The sequence below is a fragment of the Pyrus communis genome, chromosome 9 (assembly GCF_041283825.1).
Source record: "Pyrus communis isolate YQ-2024b chromosome 9, ASM4128382v1, whole genome shotgun sequence".
NCBI classification, from domain to species: domain Eukaryota; kingdom Viridiplantae; phylum Streptophyta; class Magnoliopsida; order Rosales; family Rosaceae; genus Pyrus; species Pyrus communis.
In genome coordinates this window covers 27866155-27893843 of record NC_142573.1, presented here as the reverse complement: position 1 = coordinate 27893843, position 27689 = coordinate 27866155, and the positions used below count along the sequence as shown (strand labels likewise).

Here is a 27689-nt window from a genome sequence, read left to right as displayed (position 1 = left end):
TCCAGTTATAGTGTCTATATACAGTCGAGATGAGATCTGCATCCTTTTTAGTACTGCACTGTAATCTTTCCGCAAACGGTTGCAAATGTAGGCCTTTAAAGTTGGCCATGCCATCACCTTGTTGTGACAAATATCAACAAATATACATGATTATTGCAGTCATGTTGTCCTAAAGGTGTCCTAACTATTCACTTTACCAACTATATCATTGTTGCATGCCTTGAGAAAATGACAGAAGCTAATCAAATCTCTAATAATAATAATAATAATAATAATCAATTTATGTAATCTCTCAAAATTCAATAAAAATAAATGTTTCATGTTTTGCATGATAATCAATTGCCATAAACGAAGAAATCAGAGAATGAGAAAATAGTTTTTTTTCTAGTAAATAAAACAAGTGTAAATTGAGAAATTATTCAAACTTTTGCTGCTTAGTATTACAATTTAGTGGTATTTTTTTCGTGAGTGGTCTTATGTTCAAATATCATGAATAACAAGTTCGATATCAATTGCTTCTCCCACCCTTAAGTCCAAATAACTATCCAACCTTTGGGGGTGGTTCCAAATTGGTCCTAACCTTTTAAAACATTTCAAATAACTACTTAACATTTTGAAAATTGCATACATGTTAGGTTCACTTGTGAAACCCCACCCCAAAGTTAATTGTAATTTCACATTTTTAAATTGATGAAATTACCTTTTTGTCCCCTATCCTTTACCCAATCCGGATTCCCTTTTGGATTTTCTCCTAACACTCTCTCTTTTTGATTGCCACATGGCAGCTCCTTCACCCCTCTTTCTTTTTCTCTTTCTCTCTTCTCCCTTAAGTCACTCTCTCAGCTCGCACTCTCTTCCTCTCGTAGACTTCCCTCCCTCAACTTTCACTGTCTCTCTCTCTCTTTCCCCAAGGACACACTCACCACCACCTACACTTCGTGCTCTCTTTCGTGAAACACTGAGCACACCCATCAGAGCTTAGTGCACCTAACTCTCTCCGTGAGTTCGACGACTTAGGGTTTAAGCCCATTTCCCGACCACGGCAAAGGACCACGAAGGTAAGAATCTCTCCCTCTCTTCTCTACCTTCATTTTAATAGGTAGATCATAGGGTAAGGTGGTGAATCGGCGTTGACCGAAACTCGAAAGGCTCCGACCTTCTTCCTCGTCGAAAAACGGGTCAGCTAATTCAAACCTAAAAGCCTAGGTCCTCTAGCCCAGAGTTTTGGGCTGGGCAAGCCCATCCCATTTATTAGCCCAAACCCAAACCCTATTTAACCAATACCCTTGGGCCATCCAACTCGGGCGTTAAGCCCGTTAAACCCTCAACTTAAAACCCAAATGAACCCCAAGCTTTTAGGCCGTGCAAGCTTGGGCCTACGGCCCAAGGAACCCAAGCCCAGGACCCTAGCCTCAGCCCAGAACCCCATACCCAAGCCCAAACCCAATCCAACCCATAACCCAGGCTACGCTTGGGTTGCGCATGAAAGGTTGCCGATGTCGACGCGTGGAGCACACGCGCTGCCATGGAGCCGTCCACGGCGGCTCTAGCTACTTTTCCGGCCAACTTTCGAGCAACCCACAGAGGTATGTGGCTATCGGAGCCTCCGGGGGGGGGTACCTGAAGTCCCCTCTTATGTTTTTCGACGTCCTGAATCCATTTATGACATCCACTTTCCGAAATTCAATCGTTATGGTAGAGTTTTATTAATTGGAACCTTTATGTGCTTAAGTGCGATCATTAGAGGCAATTTCGTTCTTCCTAATTCGCACGACTCTTCCACGACGGAGTATCTGTGAGTGGACCCCGTCTAAAATGCATATTTTACTAATAGAAATGCATATATGAATAATATGATTTAATGGTTGCGTTTTATGAGTAAATTAGATTTACACTTTATGATTATCATGCTTAACTGAGAATATTTTAGAATACCATACTTTATCAAATTTATGTTCTTGGTAGTATATATGATGGATGAATATATGCTATTTATGAACATATTTTTACACACTCTTTGTAGTATATATCATGGATGACTATATACTGTGAAGATGTTTTTGAGATATATGTACTTATATTGGAAAGATTATATTCAATGTTTTTGTGCATATCTAGTGGTCATTGTTTTGCCTATGGGCGACAATACTTATATTAGCTTCGGCCGGGCATAGTTTGGTGGCTTTAACCGGGAGATACTTATATTGGTTTCGGCTGGGCATAGGTTGGTGGCTTCAGCCGTATGACACTGATACATGATACCACTATTTAGCACATCATATGACATATGTTTTATGAAAGGTTTTATGGCATACTAGGGTTTTCGGAAAACCTATTACTTATTATGCTATATGAGTGTTCATAAACTTTGGGGGTTAGTACGTTGATAAATAACTGTTTCAGTATTATATATATATATATATATATATATATATATATCAACTTGGTCCACTCATGTTTGTTTTTGCGCCCCCCCTCAGGACATAGGAACGAGGCATACGATCCGAGCTACGAGGCGTTCCCCTACCAATGATATCGTGCCATCCTCTCTGCTTTGACTTCATTTGTAATAGCACCTTCCGCTTGTATTCTAAATTAGATATATGCTTTGAACATGTCATGCATTATCATTATCATTTTATGTACGGCCGAATAATATTATATTATGTAGTTCAAGCAAATTAATATGCATGTTTTCTCATGTTCTTGGCATATGCATTGATTAAATGGCTTATGCCACCTCGGGTGTCGGTCAGCACGTGGCCATCTCGCTGTCCTCTGAACATTGGGATAGGGGCATGTCATCACTAGCGTTAAGTGATGACATGGACAAATATTAAAATGGAATTTAACTCTCAATTATGGAGCTTTGAATCTCCAAATGGACACATAGCCAAACAAATTTACGGTTTAACTTGACTAAAAGGAGTCGATTGGGAATTTGGAGCTCCAAAGAAAATGATTAATTAAAACAAGCTTTAGAATTTGTTCATCTCATCATTTAGTGCTAGCAACATCATCACTTAATATTTATAACGTCATCACATAACGTTGGTAACTTGACAAATGTTTAATTTTAAAAAAGTTGGGTGAAATTTTTTGAAATACTTAAAACCTAAAAATTAAGGAAAGGAATCCTCTCCGGATTTCTTCCACCAAATTCAATCAATCAACCAATCTGGACCCTTAAAATTTGATTCAACAGCTAAAATTATTATAATTTTTAAAGAAGCCTCATGTTTTAACTTTTAAATGAGCCTCCTATTTTTAGCTGTTGATCAAATTTCAAAGATCTAATTTTGTTGATTAACATGAATTGGTGGAAGAGATATGATAAGGGTCCTTTCGAAAAATTAAAACCGGGTTAGAAGGATGGGTATCCTAATGATTGGTTCATCCCTTATTCAAGAAATATAATATTTTCTTTTTCATTTTTTTTACTATAAAAAGAAAAGAAAAAAATGGAAAAAAGGTGAAGATTAACTTTTTGTTTTGAAGGATTGGAAAAAAAAAAAGGGGACAGAGAGAGAGAGAGAGAGAGTCAACTGATTAGTCTACTCTACGTAGTATTTACCGCATACGCGTAAGCTGTCACTCGCACTCAATCTCTAAAACCCTTTCGCTTTCTCTCTCTGTTATCTCCGCCATATCCATCCAAATGCCTTCCTCCTCACCTCCTCCCTCTTTCTTTTTTTCCTCTCCCTCACCAAACTCTACCTAAACCTCCATTAGGAAAATCTCTCTCTTTCTCTCACCCTCCTCAGTATATTCATCTCTCTCTCTCTCTCTCTTTACATATCAAAAATGGCTTCAACGCCGCCGCATTGCTCAATCACGGCGACTAAGCCTTACCAGAGCCACCAATACCCCCAAAACCAGCGCCTAAAATCTCAGCGCAACTCCCGCCAACCCAATCAATGGACGACCCAACAAGTTTCCCTCCCAAAGCCTCTGCCTTTACCCTCCCAACCACCGCGCTCCGCCCCAAGGCCGCCGCTTCCCGCCCCCACCTCCTCCTTTTCATCCCTCTCTTCTCTCCCTCCTCCAAAATCTGATCTTGTCACCGCCTTCTCGGGCCGCCGCTCCACCCGATTCGTCTCCAAAATGCACCTGGGCCGCCCCAAGACCACCGTGGGCTCCCGCCACTCGGCGCTGGCAGAGGAGGCCCTGCACCACGCCGTCCAATACGGTAAGAATAATCTGGCGCTTGATGATGTTTTGCTTAGTTTTGAGACTAGGCTTTGTGGGTCTGATGATTACACGTTTTTGCTAAGAGAGCTTGGGAATAGGGGTGAGTGTTGGAAGGCAATTCGATGTTTCGAGTTTGCGGTGAGGAGGGAGAGGAGGAGAACTGAGCAGGGGAAATTAGCTAGTTCTATGATTAGTACTCTTGGTAGGTTAGGAAAGGTTGAGCTTGCTAAGAATGTGTTTCAAACTGCTGTTGATGAGGGCTACGGAAAGACCGTTTATACGTATTCTGCGTTGATTAGTGCTTATGGGCGAAGTGGGTATTGTGAGGAGGCTATAAGAGTTCTCGAGTCAATGAAAGATGCGGGCTTGAAACCGAATTTGGTTACTTACAATGCGGTAATTGATGCGTGTGGAAAAGGGGGAGTGGAATTTAAGAGGGTAGTGGAGATTTTCAATGAGATGCTGCGAATTGGGGTTCAGCCAGATCGAATTACTTATAATTCACTCCTTGCGGTTTGTAGTCGAGGGGGATTGTGGGAGGCAGCTCGAAACCTATTTAGTGAGATGGTGGATAGAGGGATTGATCAGGATATTTACACGTACAATACGCTTCTAGATGCGATTTGTAAAGGTGGGCAGATGGATTTGGCATATCAGATGATGTCAGAGATGCCTTCAAAGAATATTTTGCCCAATGTGGTTACTTATAGTACTATTATCGATGGATATGCTAAGGCTGGTAGATTAGAAGATGCACTCAGTTTATTTAATGAAATGAAGTTTTTGGCCATCAGTCTGGACAGAGTTCTATATAACACATTGCTTTCACTATATGGGAAGCTTGGTAGGTTTGAGGACGCTTTGAATGTTTGCAAGGAGATGGAGAGTGTTGGGATTGCAAAGGATGTTGTGTCTTATAATGCACTTCTTGGTGGGTATGGGAAGCAAGGGAAGTATGATGAAGTTAAAAGAATGTACAATGAGATGATAGAAGAACATGTATCACCAAACATATTAACTTATTCAACATTGATCGATCTGTATTCAAAAGGTGGTTTGTATGCAGAGGCCATGAAGGTTTTTAGAGAGTTTAAGCATGCAGGGTTGAAGGCTGATGTTGTGCTTTATAGTGAACTTATCAATGCTTTGTGCAAAAATGGACTGGTGGAATCTGCTCTTTCGTTGCTTGATGAGATGACCAAGGAAGGGATTCGACCTAATGTTGTCACTTATAATTCAATAATTGATGCCTTTGGTCGGTCAGCAGCTACAGAATGTGCAGAAGATGCTGCTCCAGGAGGCATTGTGATACAGACCGGATCTTCATCTACAGTTTCTGAAAGGAAGGTCTTTGAAATTCAGGTGGGAGATAGGGAGGATAACAGATTTATGAAGATGTTTGGGCAACTTGCAGCTGAGAAAGCAGGTTATGCGATAAAAGATAGGAAGGTTAGACAAGAAATCTTGTGCATTTTGGGAATCTTTCAGAAGATGCATGAGCTAGACATCAAGCCGAATGTTGTCACATTTTCTGCCATTTTAAATGCGTGCAGGTACATCTCTTTACCTTTCGTATATGGTATATTGAGGACCTTGTTGCTTGAAGATCTGTTAAAGTCAATTTTTAAACTGTGCATTACTAGCAATTTAGATTTATTTGTACCTTACATATTTCATAAGTGTTTCAGTCTCGGTTTCTTATGGTGTATGCCTTACATACTGTGTCATGCTTCTCAAGAGTTTGCTTTCATTTTCTCTACGGAGCAGTTGAGCTCTGTGGGTTGTGAGGCATGTCAAGAACATGAGAGTACGTGAAGTAAAATTTATGGCTATGATACAGTTAAGAATTATATGCACTGGAGGGTTCTTAAATATATGCACTGATATAGGCAGAGTGGAACCTTTCAAACACAACAATTGTAGACGTATGTCTTAAGGACTGTTTACTCATAGTAAGTTGTTAGTCCAGAAAAGAAGCAAATCAAGCAAAGGAAACTCTACCTACTTCACTTCGTTTCAACTCGTGGAAGGTGAAAAACAACCACTATTCATTGTAGTGTCATTGAGGTTATTATGCTACAATGTCAATGATCAGTTGCTTTGATTAGGATATCTAATGTTGAGTACGATGTGGATTCTTTAATCTCCGTTGCATTCCCCTAATCTTATGTTTTTAATGTAAACATAGTCCAATAGCATCCCAGAATATATGGTTAATCTCGGTTTCATTGGCTTTTCAATGCAGCCGTTGTAATTCATTTGACGATGCTTCAATGTTATTGGAGGAACTCCGGTTGTTTGATAATCAAGTTTATGGGGTTGCCCACGGACTTCTTATGGGTTACCGGGATAATGTATGGGTTAAAGCTCAGTCTCTGTTTGATGAAGTTAAGCAGATGGACTCTTCGACTGCATCTGCATTCTATAATGCTCTGACCGACATGCTATGGCACTACGGACAGGTAAGTTTTAGAAGATGCCACCTTTTCAGGTGTAACATGTTTTTCCCTTACCCCAAACAATTCAAGGTCTAAATTTTTTTTTCCCCATATTAAGTTTTTTCATTTTTATCAACGTGTATTTTAATAGAAACAAGGGGCACAACTGGTTGTGCTTGAAGGGAAACGCCGAAATGTATGGGAAAGTGTGTGGTCTGATTCGTGCTTAGATTTGCATCTAATGTCTCCTGGGGCTGCCCGGGCAATGGTTCATGCATGGTTGCTCAATATACGCACTATAGTGTTTAAAGGCCAACAATTACCGAACCTGTTAAGGTTTGCATTTTTTTCTCATCAAACAAGTCACTGTTTGCATAATATTTGTTAGAATCTTGAGTTTATTTGTCGGACTCCCTGCAGCATTCTAACAGGATGGGGGAAGCACAGCAAAGTAGTAGGTGACAGTACCTTACGACGAGCTATTGAGGCACTTCTTACTAGCATGGGTGCACCCTTTCACGTTGCCAAGTGTAACTTGGGTAGGTTTATATCGACGGGCTCTGTGGCTGCTGCCTGGTTAAAAGAATCTGGGACACTGGAGGTGCTCGTTCTTCACGATGACAGGACTTACCCAAAAGGTGCACATTTGGACCAAATCTCCAATTTTCAAGCGCTAGCCTTGTAGTTGTTTGTAACATATGCAAATTTTTTGTATTCTTGTAAACATGTTAACGAAATGTAATATATTTGTATCATTAGTTCTAGCATAGCATTTTAGACGGCGCTTTCTCTCATCAGCTATTTGAGACAAGGTTGATGCTCCCTTTTCTCAATCCGAATTTGGAACTTTGCAGTGTATTTCTGCAGTAGCGGTTGTAGGCTTTTTGGTGAAAGAATTATAAATTGCAAGTCCTAGAAGTTTTAAGCCATACGAGTGGTCTAAAAAATCCGCAAACAATTACCAATGCAGCACAAAGAAAAAGAGTAAAATTTCGGTATGCAAATTTTTCCCCTATTCACCAAAGAACGAAGTTTTCGTTTGTTTCTTCTCAAGGGTTAGTGGTTTTAACCTGGGAATCAAGCAAGGTGGTCGAAAGACTGATCAAGTTATACACGATGGAGAGTCGCATACAATACAATTATAAATTTGATTGTGTTCTTAAAATCGAACACTTGGAACTTCAAGATAAATGAGAACAACGATAATGTCAATAAAAAGTACTACGATGTCTAATCGTGATTTGAAAACAATAAACATTACATAATCTGTTGTTAAGATATGTAGGTTCATAACATACATACACATCCCTGTTGTCAAGAAATGTGAGACCTTTCAGGCCCCCCAACTCAATCCTACCCTTATGAATCATCCTGTATGTCACTAATTTCCGTAAGTGCAAGATTAGTCATCTTAAAATTCAAGACCAAAAATTAGGTCATGAACCCTAGACCAAAAATTTGGTCATGAAGGACCTCAACCGTGGTGGAAGTTTTTGCTATGAGAAATACAAAATTTATATCACACAACCGTACCTGCCTACATGACGCGAGGAGAAATACAGCGAGTGGCTCTAATTTTCTAAGCTCTTTTCCTAGGCTAAGCTCATCTTCAACCTCCACACAGCAAGGGCATTATCCGATTCAATGTTAGATATTACCCGAGGTGCATTTCTATTAGGCACAAACAGATATTCAGTAAGTCTTCTTTCTCAAAACAGTTTTCCGCACTTCCCTCTTTGCAGTTGTAGTGAATCCGGGTGTTGGTATTCCCACTGTGGATTGGTATAAGTCCTTCAAGCTTCAAGGTGAGGCATAACAAAAGTAGACAACAATTACAGCTTGTTCACGAGGACAAAAAGTTCCAGAACCAGTAAGCAGCAGATGTAGTTGGAAGAAAATAATATAACAAATACCTTGGAATGGTGGCAAACAGAGCAATCACTGAGACGCCAACTATAAGAGGGAAAACTGGCGCCGGAGTCAACTCCTGTAGGTCATGGAAGTGGAAGAGGAGAAACAAATTAATATTTCGTTAGCCTAACTCTAAACTCAATTCATAGCCTCACATGCAAAAAATTGAACCATCCTAAATAAAAGTAAGCACCACAATAGGTGATATGCCGTTCCAGAAAGTACCATAAATTAGAAGCATCTATGTTTATATGATTTAAGAAAATAAGGGAAGGGGTGTATAACTTTAAGGCATTGCACTCTTACAAGATTGTTAAAGAACAATTGGAAAGAGAAGTAGAACAAACCTGCTTGTGGTGATCCTCCTCAAATACATATCTGAGGGGGCCAACATGTATACGAGTATTCTGCTCTAAATCAACCTCAATAACCTCGGATTCAAAGTTATGGCTGCTTGACGGAAGACTAGAACGAAGCTGCAGAAGGTGCTTACCCTTGGGTAAGTCCTTCACTTGGAAAAAGTTGGAAAGCGGAAGAGGGAAGACGGACTCCATAGAAAGATCACTAGATGATTTGATTTCCACCAGTAGGTGCGGATGCAGTTCCTCTATTCTCTTTCCTTCAACATGGCAACTTAAAACAGTTGTGTCTGGCTGTTCAAAAACCAGAAAATCTAATCCTTTGATATCCTCGTGTCCAACCTACAAAATTACCAAAACCGTGAATAAATACATACACATGGATGGGAAGCAACATTATCAAAGACTTAATTTCTAAATACTGGACTGATCTTTCCACTCCAAGGAAGTTCGGTCTACTATACTGCAAAAAATTTCTAGCTGCTAACCTTGATGGGAACAGATTCTGGTGACGCACGCTCAATTTTAGCACTACCAAAACCATCCCTTTTCACTACTTTGATTACATAGGTTGTGTCAGGAAGAAGTCCTCTCAAACGATAACTTCCAGATGAATCAGTCACTGTTTCCCCGTAATAGGCTTTTGATTCTGATCTGGCCTCAACCAACACGCCTTCTTTTGGTTGGCCAGACAATAGAGTAACAACACCCATAGCACTGGAAAGGGTATAAACCAACTTAGTATCTCACAGAAAGAATCATAAATGAATATCAAATCTGTATGTTTCCACATGGTTGCACTGATACAAATTCTAAAGTACTATCATCAGTATAAATGAAACAGGTTTGGTTTTAAAGACTTCAAAACTTGGACCATGCATGCACAGATAAATATGCTGCGATGTATATAATATGGATTAAAGTTATTTTGGAAAAAGAAAAAGAAAACTGATTAAAAGTCAAAATCACAGTAGCATAAACTCATATTAAGATAATTACCAAAAGCAAACAATGATGACTAAAAAGGGAAGAAAAGCAAAATCAATCAGGCGAAGTTGTACTGCACAAGAATTATATCATGTTTCAAATCAATTTTATCAATTCTTGGCAAAGGAGAAATCCGTGGATAAAATTGCTACAATCTGGAAATAGTTTAATCCACAGATCCAACAAAATCCTTAATTACTTCAAATTTATAAATTCCAAATTGTAATAAACATGAAGTTCAAAATTCTAGATATGAAAGAGAAAATGGTTTGTCAACATTTATATGTGCAACAGCAATAATAAAAATAAACTTTGTACATGGATCACATTTAAAATAAAAAAAATTATGCAAATCAAATACAAGAGAAGACTAATGGAAAACCTGTAAGCCACTCGAGTAGCCAAGAAAATAGCTTCTTTAGACTCCCCAGAACCAAGATCTATCGCCAGTGCTGGAGGAGAAAAGGCAAACTCCTATAGGACGTCAAAAATTCACTTGTTAGGTGGAGTGATTAATTATAGCCTTAGCATACAGATAACTCATCGGGGTCTTTAGGGGGCCTGTCCGTAGTTCCATCTTTTGTAGGCTAAATATCCAAAATGGTCCCTGAGATTTGCATAATCAATAGAAATGGTCCCTGAGATTGTCCACCATCCATGATTTTGGTTCTTCCGTTAAAAACTCTTTGGCATTTTTCAAAGCTTCGTCTTAACCAAATTCGACCCATAATATATCAAAACTAAGATAGAAAAGTGTAAAACAAGATTATACCTATTTGGAAGCCCAATGGTTGCCGGAGATGGCCGGAAAATAGCCTAAAAGGTGACTGGTTCGCGGGAAAACTGAAAACCTCGCCGGAAACTGGGTAAACTTTAAACGTTCATAACTTCTTCAATACTCAACGAAATTGAGTGATTCAAAAACGAAAATCATATTTCTCGATGAGACGAAGATAATGATACCTTTCTCGACAGCTAAATAGTCGTGGTTTGGCCAGAAAACGGCTCGAAAGTGGCTAACACGAAAGGTACTATTATCTTCGTCTCATCGAGAAGTATGATTTTCGTTTTTGAATCACTCAATTTCTTTAAGTATTTAAGAAGTTATGAATGTTTAAAGTTAACCCAGTTTCCGGCGAGTTTTCCAGTTTTCCCGCGAACCAATCACCTTTCAGGCTATTTTCCGGGCATCTCCGGCAACCATTGGGCTTCCAAATATGTATAATCTTGTTCTACACTTTCCTATCTTCATTTTGATATATTATGGGTCGAATTTGGTTAAGAATCGATTGAGTTACGAAACTTTGAAAATTGCCCAAAGAGTTTTTAACGGAAGGACCAAAATCATGGATGGTGGACAATCTCAGGGACCATTCTATTGATTTTGAATCTTAAGGACCATTTCTATTGATTATGCAAATCTCATGGACCATTTTGGATATTTAGCCTCTTTTGTATTATGATCAATCTACAATGGCCAGCCAAGGATTTTCTCTATATGAAGACAAACTTACACTATAAGGGCTCGTTTGATGTCTAGGATTGGCTTGGCTTCGATAATCCACTAGATTCAATGCATGTTGAATAAAAATATGGATGTCAACTTGCAAAGTTTGGTCCAAGTGAACGTAGAAGATGGAAAAGTCATGAAGAAAATTGGTCCCTCTCAATCCTACCATTTTTTGGGGATTAGGAGGGATAAGTTTTCATTATGATTTTTCCATCTTCTATCTTCACTTGGACAAAATATGCAAGCTGGCATCCATATATCCATAAAACATTCATTAAATTTAGTGAGTTGTCCCCCATGCCAATCCTAAACATCAAACGAGGCATAACAGCACTAACATAATATGAGAAAAATAGAGCTAACTAGCTTGTAAATTATATAAACAAAACTCTCAATTGCAAATGTCAAAGCCATAACAAGTTTATAAACCCATTGCATGTGGTACGGGTACCTGAAAGAAAAACTGACTCTTGAAAGTAGATATAAACAAGTTTTTATTTCTCTTTTGATGGTATCTTTGAAATAATATAACTTTGTACAGAACCCTAACATTATGACACAAATAAATAAGATGTATACATGTCTTGCCAGTGTGTGTGTTACAAAAACATCATAGTCCTTAGGAATTATATGTCAGATACACATACACACAACATAGGTGACTGTATTATATATATATATATATATATATATATATATTTATATGTATGTATATATATATTTATATGTATGTAATATGTATATATATATTTATATGTATGTATATATATATATATTTATATGTATGTATTTATACAGAATCTTTAAGATACATACAGTAAACTTCAACTGAACAAATATCATTGTTCTTTAGACTAGTCAAAAGATAAAAATGAGAAAAATGTCATTGTACTTTAAAATGTAAAAACAATAATATATCCTACGGACTTTTGCCTAAACTAGCTTTACAGTCATTTTAATTCCAATGTTATTTTAGCAAGGTGCATGGTGGAACTGAGTTTTCTTGTCAGACTCTATTTCTAAGCAAAGGTAAGCAATGCAAGTGTGACTAGTTTTGTGACCAACGTCACCAACCATAAATATAAGACAAAAATAACATAAATTTTTTTAGTAACATGATTGATGATTGTTGAACACGCCTTGTAACATCCTAATGCATACTTAACTCATGCATTATGAAGATTGAAAACAAGGAGATTAAAGAAAGAGAAGGCAGAATAGGAAGAAAAGGAGAATTATTAGCATGTATATCCTGGAAGATAATAGGAATCTTGCATTCAGAATGTATATCCTCAAAGGGTACCTTTAGCAGAGGACGGAGATAGAATGTCCCTGGAAATAAGTTGTTAAATAGGAATGCTCCACCAGCTCCAGATACCAAGTTGTTTCTGTAGCCATCATCGCCACTCAAAGATAATAACACTGAAGGAATAGTCTCTTTAGCATCATCTTTAGAATGAATATTTACAGAAATTTGGCCAAGCTTCTGACAAGAAAAGGAATGAGGCCCAACTTGTTTTAAATGATACCCAGGCTGCACAAAATGGAAGACATTAGGTTGATAGCAAGGAATTGCAGTTTCACGTATTTCTTGTACTCAGTTCACAAGTGAAAATAATCTTAGTTCATTCCTCTCTTAATCATTGATATGTATTATCTATGTACTATGACCATCTTAAGCGTGCGGGGTAACAAGCCAGGAAGAGAGAATCTTAACGATGGAACAAAGATATCAACCTCTCCTTTGTTCTTCATTTAATTTATCCGTATTGAGAAAAACAAAAAGATGTAAGAGTATGCACAAATATGTCAAAAATTTAAAAGGTTGGAGAATCACAAGTTTTCCTGGGGAGGTTTATACTGACAATCTCAAGACAAAGAGAATTAAAGTGCAAGGTCTCCAAGATTTGTACTATCTGAATTATATATCTTTTAAATTGCTTTACTAGATTTTCTTGGCCTCCTATGTAGCACGTTTTAATCCTTGTAAATTCCAAACAAATTTTACAAACCACCACCTAAAATCCAAAAAGAGCAAACAACAATTATCAAGTCAACAATATTCAAATGTATCACCTTCAAGACGGTTAAAAAAAAGTACACAATGCTGGACACTTTACTGCAGAAAGTAAATTAAGGTTTTAGTAGATGTTCCAAACCTTTGAAGCCTCAACATGGTATGTTATGTCATCATATAAAGGTCCCCCAACAAAAGCGCCATCCATTCCCGTGGTAGTCTCCAGTACTATTTCACCGTCCTTAAGTTGAGCAATGTGGCTATCCCCAGCAGCAAGAATCTTAATATGAACTTCAGAAATAGGGGGAGAGACTGATCCTGTAATATATAAACCCAATCGACCAGAGAATGGAGGGATTGAAGCTTGGCAGCCATCATTTGAAATTAAGATCTGATGGAGAAAAGTTGCAAGATTAATCTTCGATAAAAAAAATAATGGACTTTCATTTCTTCAGTTGGAAAAATCCAAACCCAATACATACATCATGTTGTCTGGGATAAAACAATATCTTCCTCGTCTCATCAGTTCTGCAAAACATCACAGCTCAAGTCAGAAGCAAAAAATGAAGTAAAAGCAAACAGTAACACAAATGCAGTACTACACCAAGTTTTCTTTGCAACAGAGAGTAAATCTTAAAAGGATAGAGTAACAATTCAGTGCGCATAAGAAACCAAAAGACATTTCGTAGTAGACACATCTAAACATTTGAGATGTGCAAGAGCCATGACTGATTAGTTATAAAGAGAAACAATTAACCATGAACCTTGGATCCTTAGGAACAAAGGTAAGTCTTTCTCCGCGATTGGCCCATGCAGAATATTCATACACTACAGCACTCTGATCATTTCCACTGGAAGTGAGCCTAGCTGTGGTCTCATCTATAATACTGCCCCCGGCATTCAGAATATCCACAATGAAATTCTCAGGTACCTCGCTGACACCCTCAAATGAGCTTGATGAAACACTGATTTGTCCTTTGACAAGATACTTTTCTCCTTTCAGATAAATAGGCTGCAAAAATAAATAAAAGATTTGAGGGGAAGGAGATTTTACTCAAGCAAGATCACTACAAGTGGTGAAAAAAAAAACACAAAAGGGAAGATAACACCATACCAATGGGTTTAAAGTATCAGTCTTAATTGATGAGCTCCCAAAGAAAATACAAGAGTTGACAAAATGAAGTTCATGCACTCCAGGATATTCTACACATACATTCTGGGAACCTTTCTGCAATTCATACAGAGGAGGAAAAAAAAAAAAAGAACTCAGATGCTGGTGCATATGCATCTTAGTTTAGAATCTTTAGATCACCGGGAGGCTTATTAAATAACAGAACAAACCTTAATTTTCAAATTAATGGAAGAACCATCTGGCTGAATCATAAAAGCATCTACATCATGGGTGGAAACGACATTGAGCCAGTAACCTTTTTGAACAAATTCAATTCCTTTTACATCTTCCACACCAACATCCACATCAATGGAACTTTTCTCCCAGCACCAATTATCTTCTACAGCTGTGGGTTCTTCTGAATTGTGCTTGACCTAAGGTAACAACATACATCCAAAGAAAATAAGCATATTAATAGCAATTATACCAAATGAATGCTAATTCTGACATTAAAACTTTTTGTATCGTATCATAACAACATTCTGCAACACAGAATAATTCAATAAAATGCAATGGGCAGAGATGAATAACTGTACCTCAAATCTGTATTTCCCTGGGATGACATTTTCGAAGTGAAATTCACTACTCTCATCAGTCAAATTAATTGTCCTCTTCTCTTCATTACGTTTACCAGCTAAACCAACAAGGATAACAGAAACAGATGTGCCACACTTCTCCTTGCAGGTTACAGTTCCACGTACATTGACCAATGCCTTAATTAATGACAAAAAGAGAGAAAAAGAAAAAAAAGAAAAAATAGTAAGAAATTGCATAACTAACGTAAGCAAGCACAATGTAGAATACTTCTGATTTTATGTTGATGAAAGAAGCAATTTTGTGTCCATCTCATATGCGGTAATAAATCAAATGAATAACTAGACCAACCAAATCAATCTGAACTTATATGAAAAGGTATTATATTCATGTTAGAACGCAGCTTTTAGTGCATATAAGTATGCACAAGCATTGAAGACTCAAAGATGAAAAATAAGAATAGAAAGGAAAAGGGAACTATTATTGGCACTCCAAAAATCTAATTGTGCACTCCTCATAAAAGCATTTTTCCTTCTGACTATAGAAAGTTTGCAGTGCACAATTAGACTTATGGAGTGCCGATAAAAATTCCCAAAGAAAAAAGTTATATTTTATGGAAAAACAAATATCCGTATCATTTAAGAAAAGTCACCTGAGAAAACTTGACGTTCAATAATGGACCTTTGACAGCAACATCGATATAAGACGGCAAAAACATTAGGCCAGAAGCACTGTCAGGGGTAGCTGATATAGCAGATAAACGATATTCACCAGGTAGGACCTGGGCATAAAAGGCAAAGAAGATGTAAATTGCATAGGCAAAAGGGGTTAAGTTTGGATCCACAACACATAAACCAATGAATGCATGGCTGAAAACCCACCTACAATAGGCAACCAAAAAAAAAAAAAAGAAAATTACAGCACACAATAAATTTACTATGTTGATAACTGCTTACACAAAAAATAAAGAAGTTGTCCTTCTCCACCTCATCATACAAAGACTAAGTTAGTTCAAAGAACTTTTCTTTATCGAAAATTCTAATGCGGTACAAGCAATCCTAGGATCAGAACTGGATTCTAAAACAGGAACATGTCAGTTCATTGACCAAACAACTTTGCATCACTTCACAAATGTAGTAAGTTTCACACTTGCAGTATCAAACATGTATAAATTAAATTAAAAGGAGCACAGAGTAATTAATTCTGGCTTCAATCATTGAGAACTGGGCCAGTTACCCATTCTCTATCATACTCTCAACCATCTCAATATCAGAAAATACTACTTGTTTCTAGACACGCCCGGAAATAAAGACCACCTCCTTATTGCACACCAAACTAACATACCTCGAAGCAGAAATTTCCACTTCCATCAGTCTGTTTCACTTGCGGTTTGACATTTTCAGGGCCACGAGTCAGAGCTACCTAAATTTAAATATGAAAATATTATTCCTGCATATAACATAGAAAGAAGAACATAGGGAATGTGATCTTTACCTTTGCTTTGTAACCAGCACTAACCATCTGAACCACACCACAGACATCATAGGAAACTGCTTTAATATCCATTACTGAAGCCATATTTGGTAATACCTGGATCAGCAAGCAAAGTAAGAAAGAAAAATATAACGGAGCACAATTCATAATGATGGAAACCGCCTAGTTAAACGCAGAATACTAAACATTGTAGCTTCTAATAACACATAAGATGGTAACCTTGTTATAGACTCAATGTAAAAGTTCAGAAACAGGTTCTCATAAAATATACCAAATAGTCCTTCAAACTGCTGAACTTGTAATGCTCCTTTGTGGCTTCTATTGCATAGCGATTGGAAGTAATCTGCAACATTCAACAGCTAAGTAACCTAAATTCATTACCGATAACAATAACAATAGTATGCTGTCTAGTTTAGAACCATCAGGGATGGACTTGTAAATCTTTTGCAAGGAGGTTGAGTGCAACTCTCTCTTTCTAATTTTATCCTGCTCCTTTGATTTGAAAGGATACAGACTACCCAAGGTACACATTCTATCCTCGACAATTGATCATAGTAAGGCCATCACTTGCAAATTGCAATATGGTTCAAACGAGAAGACTTAATACGTGCCTTTCTTTCCATTGGCAGATCATGTGTTTGGGTGAAGCTAAAATGTAGTTTGTTTCTTTGTGGAGGCTTAGGGAAGTAAGATTGTGTTTCCCCCATCTCGCATAATTGTTTAAGGAACAGCTAATAGCAAACTCCAAGGCACTATCAGCCGTTCCTTTGGTGAAGGTAAAAACGCCAAATATTGGCCATTTGTTGAGCTAAATGCCAGGAATTTTCAATAAAATTATCAGCCGTGAGCTTTTGAGCGTTTTCATTATTTTATTGTGTAACAAAGGAAGCTAACAGGGAGGGAAAAAGGTAGATGCATACCTGGTCAAGCTTGTAATATCCTTGTTTGTCAGTGATGGACCTTTCATGACCATCAACTTTAATTTTAACACCTTCAATGCCTTCATCATTTCCATCCACAACTCGTCCCCCAACAGAAAATCCAGTGACCTACACACAAAAACAAAAACAAAACAAAACAAAAAGATGAAACTGTCAAATATAAATCCAAACACAACACAAGAATAACTAATGTCAGCATACACAAATAAATTATATAACATTTTCAAAGGAATGAAGGGGCTTCCAATTGTCTAATCTAATTGAATCAGTGTGAATAACATATTTTTACTCTAACTTTATACAGGTATACATAATTGCAATATGACAGTTTCACATTGATGGATGGGCAGCCAATCAATAGATTTAACCCGAACCAAATGAGGCTAAATGACTTAGAGTGGTTGGTTATATACAGTTTAATCTTGTATACTATAAGGGCCTGTTTGGTTCACGGAATGAGTTATTTGGACACTTCCCATACATATTCCTAATAGGTTGGGAATGAAATGATTCCAATCCTTTACTTGAAAATGCAGGGAAATGGTAACAAGGAAATACATTTTATTTCCATTCCAATGTTTGGTTTTTATAGTAATACGAATTAAAGTTTTTCCTACTTCCCAATAATACCTTATTAAAGAAAAAGAAACACCTCGAATATTTAGAGACAAAGTTGTAGTTGTAGTTAATAATGAGGGTAATTTAGGGATGAGAGAGCAATAAATGCTTTCACAGGGCAAGTGAGAAGCAAACCCAAGGGGGCCCAAGGGTTTCAACTTCCCCCTTCATGGGAGTTTGAAGCCCATGTGACATGATTAGAATTCCCATGAGTGCACTTTCCACAATTGGGAAATTACATAGCCATTCCCAAGCTCGTAATACGTGAACCAAACAGGCCCGTAGAAAAAAACAGAAGTATCTCGGGAAGACAAATTGTGCAACAAATATTAAAACACCAAATGTCTGAATTTTGACCTTGCAGACCGCTATACATCTTACCTGGAACTTCTGAGGAACTGTCACATGTTGATGCTCAACAGTTACAGACATGACAGGAGGTGAAACATCAAATACTGTGTTTTCCCCCTTGTAATAAGGTATGAGCTCATACGTTCCTGCCAATGATTCAATGAAACTGAGCACTAGGTTCAATTTGAAGGCAGTAAAAAGTGAGATGCATATGATGAGCATTTTCCAAGCAAGAGGGCTTCAAACCAGATGAATCTTGAAACTTCATTAACAAAATAAGGTGGCACGATAATTAAGATTTGTGACTACATATACGACATAAGGTAGCAAGACAGTGGTTAGCGAAAAAGATCATATAAACATTTGTCTGAATATAAATGTTCTGTTCTTTGTCTGCACCCACTACCCCTTTCTTTTAACTTTTAGAGGGTAAGAGGTGTCATTTTGTCCGCCAACCAGATTTTTCTGTTAGGTTTTCCAAGGAAAACAAAATCGTGGTTTTCTGCAATAGTTGCAAGCATTTAACTATGTACTAAAAGAATACCAGTATAACATTGATCACTTAGTATTAAAAGAAATCCCAAATGCAGCTTCTATATAGTTTGTTGACCACAAACTCTAAAAGTATACAATCTTATATGATTTAAAATGCACTGATCAGTTAAACATCTCAATGGAACATCTACCGCAAACAATCAAACTTTAAATAATACATAAAGCATAAATAAGCAGAAGTTATAAAACAAAGAGGACATATATTGGGGAAAAAGTGTAATGAAACTGCCTAAAATAAACCAAATAAATAGCAAACGTATACAATTACCACAAGGTATTGATTTAAACATGAACATCCCATGAGCATCAGATACAGCATGGCACAGTGTCTTCCTCATCCCAGAAGAAGTTCCAGAACCTTGGGGACAATCTACCTCTAAGACGTCATCTGAGTATAAATAAACGTGAACTCCCAATATTGGATTTCCCTATCCCAAACAAGAAGAAACAAAGAAATCAGTCTACAATCTAAGTAGACAAACTAGAAGTCCAATTTCACCTGACCACCACCACATTAGGGGAACCAACATCAATTAGAAGAAAACAACTATAAATAAAGCAATCCAACTCTTGTACTGATGGATAGATTTCTCAATTCATTAATTGCACATATTTAAGATAGGGACTTGTAGACAAAGCAAAATGTATGATGAACAATTGTCATCTCTAAAGTAACATTCTTACCTGAGAAACAACAAATCCACGAATATCATACCCAGGGACAAAGAAAATGTCATCCACTACGTCATTTCCGAACCCCAAATTCACCTGCAAGAAGTATATAATTTCCACATGAGTGTCATATAAATTTGTAAAGGCTTATCAATGGTAACATAACATAATCTTAAGAAACTATGTAAGATAATCTTACAAAACCATGTAATTATTATAATCTTATGAAACCAGTAACATGTTATAATTTTATAAAACCGAGTAACCTAATATAAGATGACATACTCATATTTGGCAAGAAAGGGCAAGAGAAATTCAATGGGAGATAAACACAACACACAAGTCCAAAAGAAAAGTAAAACAATTATGGCAGAAGAAAGAATAATAAATGAACCTTTGTTGAACCTCTTATTTCAACTTTCAAGTCAGGGTGCAAAGCACGTAATTCATATTTTCCTGCACACAAGACGGATATTTGATAACAAAGTTATTCATCTGCTGAAAAGTGCACTAAATGAGAGAGACAAATACAAGGAAATCTTTCATTCATAAAATCGGTCTTGGAAACCAAATCATGATATACAAAATAATGCATGATGAAAATTGCAGTTTCACAAAGGAAACATATAATCACAACTGTTGAAGTGTACAGGACATATGGGAAACATAATCAAATTATAATCTGTTTTGAAAAGTATGTGATATATTGAAAGGATTTATGAATTGTAAATTTGTAATATAGACAAAAGCTCAAGTTTTGTACCTGGAATAATATTTTTGAACAAGTAACTCCCCCCTGGTGATGTTATAACAGAAGAAACAACACCACCAGTATCAGACAAAAGTTCAACTTCAATATTTGGAGGACCTCCATTTTGAACGGAACAACTCCCTCCACCAACCGCTCCCACTACTCTACCAGACAAGGAGAACCTACCCACATATACCACAAGGTAGTTTATACCAAAAGCCCAAAGGAAGGACAGAAATGCTTATAAGATCATGCAAACTCAAATAAGAGCAAAAGAACACACCCTGTAAACCGAAAGTTAATATCTTGACTGCCATTGCAGCCGGAATCATCAACAATAACAGGAACCTAGAAAACACTACTGTTATCAGATTTCAGGACAAGCGCAAATTTTGAGTCAACGAACCACATATAGGAATAGATCGAAAGACAGAGAAAAGAAAAATTAATAAACCTTGTCTGGGTTCCATGACCATCCCTCTGGGCCGTTAATTTTAATAACAAAAGAACCCTGCATTATCAATAACGGCAACGAGAAGCATTGAACAAACAACAGAACGTTTCAGTCAAGTAAGAAACATCAAGTGTGTGGCTTTTCGTGATCAACTCCGATAATTTTAAAAACAACACAAATCACCACTGAAGCATGAGAGCATGTGAAATGAAAAGATGCAGCGAAATCCAAAGCCTCGAAAAAGAAGAAGAAATAACACCTTGTCATATACGGGAATGAAGTAGTAACCATTGGGAGCACATTGAGTGCTATCCTTCAAAAACCCATCAACTGTCCGAAGCTCAACCTAAAATCCCAAAATCAATTTGCAACTCGTTCGATATCTTGTATCTGGATTTGCATTAGTGACGAAAACTCAGTAAAATTTGTTTTACCGTGATGTCAGAAAAATCCAATTTAGCATCGGTGGGCTTCCTGGCCTTGATCAGAGAAGAGCGAGCCTGCAAGTTTACAGTGCGATTCCTTAGTCGATCAAGTAAAAGGGTAAAACCCATTAACTCAAACAGTGAAAAATATGAAGTTATTTACCTCGACGAAACCGCCGCAGCCGTGGACTGAATCGGCGAAAGTGGTGGAGAGGGAAGAGATTGCGAGGAAGAAGAAAAAGAAGAGTAAGGGTGAGGCGTGGTCTTTGATGGCCATTTGGCCTCCGTCGTGCGCGTGTGTTGTGTAGTTGAGATATTTGCGAGGGCCGAGAAAAAGATGTGTTTCTCTGAAAGCAACGACGCAGATCTGCCTAGTTTATATGATCCATCATTTAAAACAACAGAGAGAGAGAGAGAGAGAGAGAGCTTACGAATCAGTCCGCAAGAGAGTGGAGACTCGAGTATTTCAGTACAGTGACTTCTTTTTCTTTTTCTTTTTCTTTTTCTTTTCTTTTTTCTTTTTTTAAGGAGATTTGACTTAAACCCAACACAACGAGCTAGTAATGGTTGACATTGAAATTGTTAACAAGAGTGGAACTTAACACCACCTATTTGTAAGGCCATTCACAAGTAGCCCAAAAATTAAGTTTGATTCCACTTTTATGGCAATCAAACTCTTATATTGGGTCGGAAAATTTTTCTTGGCAATTTCAATTTTTAAGTTTAATATATTAAACTAATTGTTGGAACCGCATATTTATCAGTATACGTTTGTTTGGAACAACATATTCATCAATATGTATGTGCTAAAAAGCTAGTGAAAAGAAAAAAAAAAAAAAAAAAAAGGAAATTTGGTGAAACATTCGTAATAATAAGAATCTCCTCCCTTCTTACAAATTTTAAAGAGTAAAAAGAAATTTGAATTAAATAAGTGCAAAATAGTACAAATTCAAAAGAAACAACCTGACCCTTTTTATGAACTTGTTATAAATAAATAATTATAATAAAGCTTTTTTAGTAGTTGAATTAAAAATACAATAAAAAATAAATAAAATTCAAAGGAGCTCCATGCACGTTAGTGGGTGACAACAGGCGTTAGGCTTTTTGGTTGCAGCTGCTACAGCGAAACCCACTGATGCAGTTTATGTCTACTCTCTCTCCACATTGGGCATCCAATGCACGCACCAAACATACAAAAAAAAAAATTAAAGAATATGAATAACATTATGCTGACGTCAATTTTGCTCGTTGACATAAGCCAGACTTACCTTGCCATCTCTTAATGGGGTGGAATTGCTCTTACAGCACTAAAGTTACCATCTCTTAATCTCTTAATGGGGGTGGATTTGCTTTTACACCACTAAAGATTTGTCAAGACTGACGGAGGCCCAACCCATCTGTCAAGACTCTCGACGACAAGCGCCTCCCATCTCTCTGCAACTTTCTCACTCACATTCACATATCCCCCACTTCAAATTCAACCTCCAAAATTCGCACTCCCCGCCACCACCTCTATATTCATCTTGCCGTCGACCACCATCATAACTCTCTCTCCTACGTCTTCCACAACCACTCAACACCAGTCCCACTTCCACAGTTCCACATCGAAATCGGACCTCCCTGAAGCGTAAATCGACTCCACTTCCAGCCTAATTCAAGGTAAGATTCATATTTGGTTCTTGGTTTTTGAAATTAGGGTTTTCTATTTGGGATTGCGTTTGTTATATATTGGAGTTAGGCAGACACTGGAGATTTTTGGCTGCTAGAAGTCTTATCATCTTTGTATTAGAAGAAGAAGAAGAAGAAGAAGAAGAAGAAGAAAAAGAAGAAAAAGAAGATGTAAATTGTTATTTGTGCAAAAATATGTGCAATTTGGGGTGTTTGGTCGTAATAATCTGATCAAACTTTTAATCTTCTACTTTTGGAGGTTTCAATGGCAATTCAAGAGGTGGAGTTTGCACATTTCTCATTTGTTTTGGCATTGGATATTTGATTTTCATGCATTTTGCATTGATATCCCTATCTGTATCACGTTTACTGTTGCATTAACAATTAGGGTTTCCAATTTGTGATTTATATTTTATTTGGGTTTTTGACATTTGCTTGAGGTTAGCTTCAAATTTCAATTGTGGGAATGAAACGTGTGACACCGTGAACTGAATTGTGGAGAGATTGTGTGAAATAATGAATATGTCGAAACTTGAATCCGATAGCTTGTTATGGATTCTGAAATGTGCCCTTTATATATTATTTGCTGATTGATGAATGTGTTGATTAATGTTGTGGCTGATTATAATTTACATGCCGAACTGAAATGTGTTATGTGTTGATTAATATTTCAGACAATATTATTAGCTGGTAGTGTTATTAGAGTTCAGTCAAATTCTCAGGAAGCACAGAGAAAGAGAAGCAATGAATGCGGTAGCAAGGAGTGCGTGGAATGTGTTGAAACGGTCCAGTCAGGGCATGGAGTCAGTGAGTCAGTTGGGGTACCATCGTCATGAGCAATTGAGAGGGATTCGGGTGAAGGTGATGAACGGGAACCTGGAGTGGGCCCTGACGGTTATGCAGAGGAAGATGACGTCGAGTGGGATTGAGAGGATGATAAAGCGGGAGCAAACCCACCACCTCAAAAACTCTGAGAAACGAATCTTGGCTCGCAAGAATCTCGAGCAGAAGCTCCGGTCTCAAGACCTTGCTCGCAAGCTCAAGGCCGTCCTCCTCAAGAAAGTCAGGTACCCAGTTTCACAACCACAAACTTCCTTTGTTTGCTCTCATTGAAATTTATTGATCAGTGATTGGATTGCTGGATTATGATTTATGCATAAATTTTACGACAAAACCAATATGCTACCATCGCTTTATTTGCCCATTATCAACGTGAATTATTGATTAGTAATTGGGTGAAGTGAGTTGCAATAGCTGGAATAGAGATTAGGGCGTTTATTGTAGGTTTACACTCCACGATTAAGAATAATGGAAGGTTTTACTGTATTTAAGCCTTTTCCCAGCTTGTAGTTTGTTTTGCAGTTCAAGTGTTTGAGATTATGCCTTGGAAAGACAACTTTTACTTGAGTGCTTAGTTTCTTCTTGTAGTTTGTTGACTACCCTTCCAAAGCGAAAAACAACTTTGAAATTTACTCAACCATTTGTTTGTTTTGTTTGCTTCACCAATGGTTAAACTGAAAGGGAAGAGAAAATTTTATTAAATTCTCCAACTTTCTGTTTGGTTATTACTAGATTTCTAGATTTCAGAATGTAGACAAGGATCTACGACCCAAACCAAACAAGGGCCATCTGTTCACAAGGTTATAATGTTGTCGATGGAGGTTTTTTTGTTCTTATTTTTACACTTGTTGCTTACCTAGTTTGTCTTTCAAACTTCCTTCTTATGTGACTATTAACTCGTATGATGTCTTTCTTGTTTTGGATTCTTAAGTATTTTCTTTATGTACCTCTTCTCATGTTCTGAATTTATTTTTTGCAGAGGCCTGTGAGAACATCGTTCGAGCTGATTTTGGATGGTCTTCTTTTTGTTCTGGAATTTCATCTTACTGCTTGGCAGCTTCCACCACCACTCTAGTTTTACAGACGAGAATAATTTACTCGGATTTTTTTTTAAGACCGTCGTGTTACATTTGAGAAATGTTATTCCAAATGCATCAGTTTTTCATCGCTCTTCATCACATCAGCTACAAGTCGCTTGCGAGAATGCTCAATTTGTTAAAATTGTACATTTACTTATGTGACTGATGTGTTAACAGAGTGGCAAATGGAAATAAGAACAGAAACAATGTAAAGAAAAATTCAATGTTTCACGCTTCTGCTTCTCGTTGTCTGCCCCTAACGTATTCCGAGGTCCACCACATCCACAACACCCTGTAAGCTGTCGTAAACATCGACGATATGATAATTCCATCACTTTCGACACTTATGAGCTACCAAACCCAAGAAACTGGTCTACTAGTTTTGCAATAGAGCTGGCTGGACTGTCTGCTGCACTGTCTGTGAATGCCTCTGCATATACGCATATAACATCTTCAATACCAGATGGTCGTATAAAACATTGGCCTCTACGGTATTTAACTGCAATATAAATAGGAACAAAGAAAATCCTCAAAATTTTGTTTGTGAATTATATACCAGTAAAGTTAGGAAAAAGGCAATTTTCTCGTGCAACAATCAATTACCAGACATCTAGTTCTAAAATGTAAAGCATGCCAATTATCGCTTTGAATCAACAGCGCCACTTATGATGCCTACCAGTTTCAGCATCGACGCCTTCTTGAATGCCGGGCAGTTTTCACAGCCACGGTTTCTGCATTTGCTGTAACAACAGCAGCTCTATCGACAACCTTGACCTGGTAATTAAGAAGGAGAAGAATTAGTTTCTGAATCGAGTATCATTATAAAACTTAAGAATGCTACGAAAACAATTATGAATAGAATAAACAGTCCGTAACATAGAAGATGGCCAAGGACACTTGCCTTAAGCTGCCTACCGGGAAGATCCTGATAGAGCTCATTCCACCTCTGTATTGACCAGCCCGTATGTTTCAGAATAGCCTCAACAAGAGGTCTCCGATCAACGCATCCCCAACAGCCTGGTTAATAAATTCACTAACAGCCAAGAGCCTCAAGGCAGCCTTATGCTGTTCTGAACCTGAAAGAAACGATCATATACTTCATTTAGATCAGTAATGGAAAATCAAGTCAGCACTCGTGCATAAATAAATACTGCCTGGTCTTTTTGACCCCAACAAAATAAAACGCCTTGCATGACCTTTAGCTACCAGAGAAAGCTCAGCAGTCCTAGCCTCCAGCCAGGATAAGTAATGTTCTGAGAACAAGATGGTGCCATGGCCATTTGCCTCAAAGTAAATCCCGATTACCATACTCTGCAGCTTTCTCATGCAGGTATTTCACTCCTGTACGAGTAAAAGTGACCATCTAGACCTAACTGTTTGGGATAATCTGACTGTGGATGCTCCATTCGCATAAGCTGTTTGTGCGATCCAAGGCGACATTGATAACCGTTATTCCATTCACATCTACTTCCATATTCAAAATGCTTAGTTGCTCCTTGATGAATATAGCAAAGAATAAAATCTTGTCCCCATCAACGAGTTCAATCTTGTTGCTACTTCTAGATGGTACAATAAAATATACAAGCCGATCAGTGTCATCATCTAAACTAGCTCACCTCAAAAGCTAGAACCATACAAATACTTAATCCCCTCCTCTTATCATTTAAAGAAACATTTTACATCAAACTTATTTCCGATCTAACGATCATTTGTATCCCTTGTAAGCAGTCCAACTAGTTAAATCAGATAAAAGTTCAAGGTTCTTAAAAGCAGTAAACTTCCTACTAGTTATGCTATTATGACAAACATCATTAATGCCGTCCAAGATGTACTATAAATCAAACAAGATAATAATAACAAATCAATCACCAAAATTCATAGATTTTCTCCCATCTACGTCATTAATGGAATTTATGTATTTTACAGTATCTCTGTGATGCAGACATTTCAAACAAGCTACTTAAAGTAAATGATTCGTCTTATAATCAAAGGACGGCTGACCTTATCCCAACATCCTGTGAACCAAAACTACAAGGAGCAACCTTCTCTTCCTGCACATGACCTGCACCAACTACTTCATTCAGTACACCTCCTTCTTTTCCACATTTCCGAATCTCAATAGCCAAACCATTCAACATCGTTTACAAGATTTCGAGTTTTTCTCCACCAACACCATTTGCCCCATCCACAACCAACTTGTCATCCATGCTGCAGGCATGATTTCCACCAGGAATCAAATCTACCAAGCACCTAACCAACCACACAAAGCACGTATTCAAACAAAATAGGATGGCATGAAATTCACTGGGAATCAAATCTACCAAGCAGGCAAGCACCTAACCAACCACACAAATAGAAGCCACTCAAACAAAATATGAATTTTTTTTCCTTTTTAGAACATATGAACTCATAAAACAAACCTCTATCTCTAACTAACCTAAACGAACTTGATAGCTGTTTGAAGTAATCAATGTCTGATACTCGCAAACCCTTATTTCTAGCACGAACCATCCAATGCAGCTACGGTGTAGTCATAATTCCCAAGTCATGGGCAACTGCTCCTATAATTGAACTGATTCCCTGCAATAGAACAAATGCTAACCAAATAGAAGTGAAAAAATATTTTAGAAACTGCATGCTACACAATAATTATAGAGAAGATACCTGTGTAGCAGCTTCGACCTGAGATATTGGGAGTGACTTGAAATTTTGTAACCGTTGAA

The 27689-nt window shown here is 37.5% G+C and overlaps 3 protein-coding genes across 3 annotated transcripts; 2 read left to right on the top strand and 1 right to left on the bottom strand.

Annotated features, from left to right (window-relative positions):
- Positions 1-3540: 3540 nt before the first annotated feature.
- Positions 3541-7393, top strand: GUN1 (s uncoupled 1). The gene is made up of 4 exons (XM_068480761.2): positions 3541-5744; positions 6437-6653; positions 6781-6965; positions 7050-7393. The coding sequence occupies exons 1-4, from the start codon at positions 3805-3807 to the stop codon at positions 7312-7314; spliced, it is 2607 nt and encodes an 868-aa protein (XP_068336862.2). The 5' UTR covers positions 3541-3804; the 3' UTR covers positions 7315-7393.
- Positions 7394-7835: 442 nt separating this feature from the next.
- LOC137740956 (uncharacterized) lies at positions 7836-21914 on the bottom strand. The gene is made up of 27 exons (XM_068480760.2): positions 21543-21914; positions 21389-21454; positions 21214-21300; positions 20955-21011; positions 20784-20848; positions 20513-20682; positions 20144-20205; positions 19762-19845; positions 19346-19505; positions 18553-18668; positions 17533-17661; positions 16884-16955; positions 16613-16708; positions 16463-16540; positions 15771-15899; positions 15121-15297; positions 14755-14958; positions 14528-14641; positions 14178-14425; positions 13896-13941; positions 13556-13804; positions 12700-12930; positions 10269-10360; positions 9388-9616; positions 8888-9241; positions 8543-8616; positions 7836-8427 (listed from the first exon to the last, which is right to left on the bottom strand). The coding sequence occupies exons 1-27, from the start codon at positions 21654-21656 to the stop codon at positions 8322-8324; spliced, it is 3609 nt and encodes a 1202-aa protein (XP_068336861.2). The 5' UTR covers positions 21657-21914; the 3' UTR covers positions 7836-8321.
- An 860-nt stretch (positions 21915-22774) lies between these two features.
- Positions 22775-25210, top strand: LOC137740362 (uncharacterized). The gene is made up of 3 exons (XM_068480232.2): positions 22775-23038; positions 23722-24114; positions 24867-25210. Exons 2-3 carry the CDS (start codon positions 23792-23794, stop codon positions 24874-24876), a joined length of 333 nt encoding a protein of 110 aa, XP_068336333.2. The 5' UTR covers positions 22775-23038; positions 23722-23791; the 3' UTR covers positions 24877-25210.
- Positions 25211-27689: the final 2479 nt, after the last annotated feature.